Here is a 5,782-nt window from a genome sequence, read left to right on the forward strand (position 1 = left end):
TGTTAAAAGGAGAGTTTTAGAAAGTCAGAGCTTGTTAAAGGCTGGAGTGTGTTTTTGGCTTAAACAAGTTGCCTCTTTCAGCCATCAGAGATCCACAGATATCCTTTTTTCCTTTCACACAAAGTGCAGAAAAATGCTGTTTAATGTCTCGAGGACATAATTCTCTCAGGATTAATATTCCAGCAGCATAGTTGAGGCTTAAGAGAGACATATTTACCCATAATTTCATAATTTCACTGATTAAATCCTACACCTTTTCCCAAAAGCAGATTACTTTTACTTTACCTTTTAAAACTCAGTGTCAGAGGTTTCTCATGTTCATCGGCCCTTTTTTTAAGTAGTTCTTAATGTAGGATTTCTCAGCAGTTTGCTGCCTGGATTCTTTGAAGGTGTCTTTTTAAGCTCCATTAATCCATCAGAAATGACTGGGCATACATGCTGGTTTTATCCTCACTCGTCCACGCTCTGTAGATCGCACAGCGCTCGCCGCTGAGAAGCTTCACTCGGCCCCCTGGGAAACTAAGCGCCTCACTCACGGCGCAGGCTGCTGCTGAACGAGTTCCACTTTATTTAGATCCTCCAAACCAGTCTGAGGTTTTAACTGGAAAACAAGCACTTCCACAGTACCTCTGTGATGTAGCTTTATAAGTTAACCCTCTGACCAAAATACTGGAAAATTAGCAATAAAACACAACATGGCCTAAATATTTGCAATAGAATAGCAAAAAGTTGCAAGAAAATCACCTGAAAATATGTTTAAAACAAAAAGAAGGTAAAAAAACAAAAACAAAAAAACAAGGTAGGAATCAAACCAAAGATCTGCGCAGAGTATTAAAAGCTACCAGCACATTTTAATTGTGCATCGTTTTGATCTAACAGAAATCACAAGAAATATGAAGACACAAGCGCATTCATCTCTCAGGTCATTGTGATCTGCTTTACCAACAACAAACAAGAAAATGACCTCAAGAATATGCTGAAAATTAAAAAAAACAATTTACACATTTTTTGTCACATAGTTTTCTATATATATAATTCTAATAATTATGAACATATTTTTCTGAACATTTTTTTTAATTTCTCCCTTTTTAAAATAAAAATAATGGTAATTTTCAGGTTAGTTTATTGTACCTTTGACTTATTTCTTGCAAATTTTTGACATTTTTTTGCCATGTTGCTCACTGCCATTTTCCCCAATTTCAAAGGGTTAAACAGCTTGTTAATGGCGTTAGAGCACAGCACAATAAATCTGATGTCGATCCATGTTACAAAGCGTTAAAAAGCATTAAATTGAAGTGTCTGATACCTGTAGACACCCTGTGATTCACTCGATTTGTTTTTTTTGTGTGTCTCTTTCCAGCCGTGGCAGTCAGAGGAGGAGGGCTCCTGGCTGAGGGAGTACCCGGTCACCCTCATGCAGTTCTTTCGGTATCTCTACCACAACGTGCCTGACCTGGCGCCCATGTGGCACAGCGCTGAGTTCCTCTGCGCCCTGGCGGCGACCGTCTTCCCTTTCAACATCAGGCCGTACTCTGAGATGGTAAGGCTCATTTCCTGGAGCAATAAAAAAAATCTGTGACCTTCACTGGTGACTAGAGCAAGAAGCAGCTCCTCACTTTCCTCTACACAAATCTCTCGCCTCCATTAAATTCGAGCACGTTTGGGGATTTTGCTCTGACGGAATGGGTCTAAAATTGGCCTTAAAAGCAAAAAAAAATCTCATCAGCAGAGCAAGTAATCACAGGTATTGATCAGTAACTCTATCAACCTGCTGCAGATATATTGTGATTCTCTCTTATGGGGCAATAAAAACTCAAACTTATTGCCCCTTTGGAATCTCCTTTACTGGCACTGTAATCGTCACTGCTGCAGTTTTGAGAACAAAGTGCAAAACACTGCAGTTTTTCCTCAGAGGAAAATGTGTTTTTAGACAGTTTACTTAATAAGATAATTGCTTGTTAGTGAACAAAAGAAAATGCCTGAATGCACAAAAAGCAGCAGCAAGAGCTTGAAGGTTGCACTGCAGAATTAAAAACTAAAGAAAAGCCTTGAATTTAAATGTTTGTGTGTTTCTGGGAAAACTAAGCGCCTCGCTCTTACTCACGGTGCTGCTGAACGAGTTCCACTTTATTTAGATCCTCCAAACCAGTCTGAGATTTAAACTGGAAAACAAGCACTTCCACTGCCTCGAGATATGAAGACTGAATGAAAACTATTCAGCGTCTGCGGGTCCGTAAGAAGTTTTAGAATCAAATTTTAGTCTTCATTTAGTCTTAATTTTGAATTTCTTGGTTTTAATTGCCTCAAACATTTGATCTAATTCAATTAATCCATCTTTTACTTTCTTTTTGTCAAAATGAGTCAAGCTCTTCTGTGTCAAAGTCACATTTTATATTAAAAATTAAAAATTTTTAAACCTACAACTGAAACTACTATTAACCTACTACTATTTGCACTTGTCTCTTGGGAAAATATAATATTTTAATAATGACATTCCTACATAAAACCTACCTCTGCACAGGACCACATATTTACTGCTTACCTTTATACTAAGCTGCAGTGCTTGAGTACGAAACGGATGATTTGTTGAAACATGAGTTTTAAATTTGGTTAAAAAATATCTTGAAAAGGTTTTAAAAATAAGGGCATTCAAAGGATACATTTCTCTAATTACATCTTTTTTATTGCATGTTTAAAACCCCATTATTATGCATTTCTAAACGGTCTCTAAGTCTGTGTTAACCCTTTGAATCATGAGCAAACTGGCTTGATATCTTTGAGAAGAGGGGCATGAGAAACACAACAAGAAATTGTCCAAAAACTTAGCCAGAAATTAGTAAAAAGTTATAAGAAAATCACCAGAAAATAAGCAGAAAGAAAGAAACAAAGAAAAGTGGAAAAAAAGAAAGAAAAGTAAACACAGAAAGGCAGCAGGATGAATTTAACTGTTTTTATGGTCCTCTGTTAAACAATGACATTATTTTATCCTGTATCCTGCTGAAGTGCTGTCCTGTAAAACAAAAAAAATTAAACCTGTTTATAAATTTTCTCACTCCATCCGTCTCTTCCAGGTGAGCGATTTGGACGACGAGGCGGGGTCTCCTACCGAGGAGTTCAAAGCCTTCGGCGGGGACTCGGGTATGAACCGCAGCCAGTCTGAATATTGCAACGTGGGCTCCAAGACGTCGCTGACGAACCACCCGGCCAAAAAGTACGTCTTTGACTTCATGAGGGTGCTGATCATGGACAACCTCTGCATGACCCCGGCCAGCAAGCAGACGCCCATCATTGACCTGCTGCTGGAGGTGAGGACGTAACCAGATTTTAAAGGGTTAAACTGGTTTTAAAGGAACAGTTCAAGTGGGGGTGTTAGTCAGCACACGCTCAGTTTGGAGAAGCAGGTTTGACATGAAAGCTAAGCAGTGTACTTCTGTGGATAATGTCAGCAATAAAATGTATTTTAGCCACCTTAAAAAAGTCCCACCTAAATAAATCCCGATCAGTTTAACCCTTTGAAACCTGGATCAGCATAATTTTTCTTGTCTCCTCTCTTGACTCCTTTAACAAATATTTAAACCTTCAAACCTTAAGCACATTGGTTTGATTTCTCTTAAAAACACGGAGAAAGACAAGGAGCAACTTTTTGCGCAATTTGCAAGAAAGTAGTAGTAATTTAGAAAATTATTTTCAAAAACACAGGAAAACATTTCAGCTAAACTATATTTATCATAATTCTACAGTATTTTTAAAATTATTATTCTACATTTTTGCAGGTTTTTTTTCCAGCTTATTTTTCTTGTTTGTTTTTTGTTGGTTTTTTTTTTTTTGTTTTTTTTACTTTCCCAATTTTTCTTTGTTTTCTGCTTATTTTCAGGTTGTTTTTTTGACTAGTTTCTATTTTATCATTATTATTATTGTTATTATTGTTCTTGTTCTTGTTGTTGTTGTTGTTGTTGTTGTTATCGTTATCATTAAATGTGTGTGTTTTCTGGTACTAGGCCTCCCCGGAGCGCTCCACGAGGACTCAGCAGAAAGAGTTTCAGTCCAACATCCTGGACGGCGTCATGGAGCATCTTCTGGCTGCTGACGTCCTTCTAGGTCAGAACAAAGTCCTCAGTCCCCCTTACAGAAGGACCCAGCCTGTCTCAGTTTGTAATTACCTGCAACACCTGTAAACCCCAGTAATCTATAGGTTTATGATAAATATAGCCTCCAAATTATGTCCTCATGCAGCTGACTGATGTTGATGCTGTTGCCAAAGTAGCTGGTAAATACAACAAACCCTCCATTTCATTGAACAGAATTTGGCCGGAGGCTTTTGACAAAAATAGCTGATGATGAGGCAGGAAATGGCCCGGATTAGCAGCATGCTGCGGGACAGCTTGGACCAATTTCTTAGCTGGCTCTATGAGACGGTCTGATGGCTGCATCATGACTCAGCAAATCACAGTCTGAAGCCCAGAAAACTGCAAGTGCCTTCAGCTTTTCACTTGGCTGCTCGATTTATATTTAGTTTATAGGCTGCAGTCTGTTTTTTCCCAAAACATAAATTATAAGACGATGATCTCATCTTTGAATTTATCTGAGCTAGCGACCTAAGTTTAAGCTTTTAGTCAATAATTTATAACAGGATTTTAAAAAACAACAACACAGCCCATACTACTGTCAACACGCTGTTGTTTAATTTGTAAAACCATTTCTGTCGCTAAAGATAAAAGTCTCTATCCTGATGGGAGGATATTATTCTCAAAATACTGTACTTAAAATACTATGGAAGTCCATAAAAGATCCTGTAAGTCATTTTAATAAGAAACTTATTTCAAAATGTAACAACCAATGACATGGTGAGAAATGAGAAATGATACTAAGTCACTATTTTGAGAAAGCCTCTCTTTGTTTTGAGATTTTATTCCATAATTTTAAGATATTAACTCATTATTTTGAAAATATTTCTCATTGTTCTGAGATACTTGGGCGTTATTTTGAGAAAGTTTCTTGTTATTTTGAAAACGTTTCTAATTATTTTGAGATACCATGTCATCATTTAAGTTTATCTTTTCTTTGTGATATTAAGTCATAATTTTGAGAGTTTCTTGTTATTTTAAAAAAGTTACATATACTTTGAGAAAGTTTCTCATTTGAGGTACCAAATCATTATATTTTATACATTTCTCATTATTTTGAGATACCAAGTCATAATTTTGAGTATGTTTCTCATTATTTTGAGTTAATCATTTGGAAATACTAAGCCATTTTTAGAGATAACTCATTATTTGGAGAAAGCTTCTCATTGTTTGGAGATACTAAGTTATTATTTATATATAATGTTTACTGTGTTATGTAATGTTTACTCATAGCTTCTGTTGCTGCTTCTCTCCGTTCAGGTGAAGACGCCTCTCTGCCCCTCAGCAGCGGAGGAAGTTATCAGATTTTGGTCAACAACGTCTTCTACTTCACCCAGCGGGTGGTGGACAAGCTGTGGCAGGGCATGTTCAACAAGGACTCCAAGCTGGTGGTGGACTTTATCGTGCAGCTCATCGGACAGGTACAAACCCGACCACCTTAAAAATTAATGAAATGTCCAGAACTGACAGATTAAACCCAATGATAAACAGATTTCATATGCATTATTATTTTTTAATTAAAAGAATATTCTTATTAAATACGTTGAAACCCGAGCAAACTGGCTGGATTTCTTTGAAAAATATGACAAAAAGGCAATAAGCAGCATAACCAGAAATGCCCCAAAAATAAGCCAAAATTAAAAATTAAAAATAATAAT

General features: G+C 36.8%; 1 protein-coding gene across 1 annotated transcript; it reads left to right on the forward strand.

The window, feature by feature from the left end:
* Positions 1-471: 471 nt before the first annotated feature.
* On the forward strand, positions 472-5,545 carry LOC121966856 (WD repeat and FYVE domain-containing protein 3-like; the record flags this gene model as incomplete). Its single annotated transcript, XM_042516929.1, has 5 exons — positions 472-594; positions 1,361-1,540; positions 3,072-3,305; positions 3,999-4,098; positions 5,385-5,545. Coding segments are annotated over 5 exons (798 nt in total), but the record flags the coding sequence as incomplete, so codon positions are not given.
* Positions 5,546-5,782: the final 237 nt, after the last annotated feature.

Source organism: Plectropomus leopardus, unplaced genomic scaffold (assembly GCF_008729295.1).
Source record: "Plectropomus leopardus isolate mb unplaced genomic scaffold, YSFRI_Pleo_2.0 unplaced_scaffold26113, whole genome shotgun sequence".
NCBI classification, from domain to species: Eukaryota; Metazoa; Chordata; class Actinopteri; order Perciformes; family Serranidae; genus Plectropomus; species Plectropomus leopardus.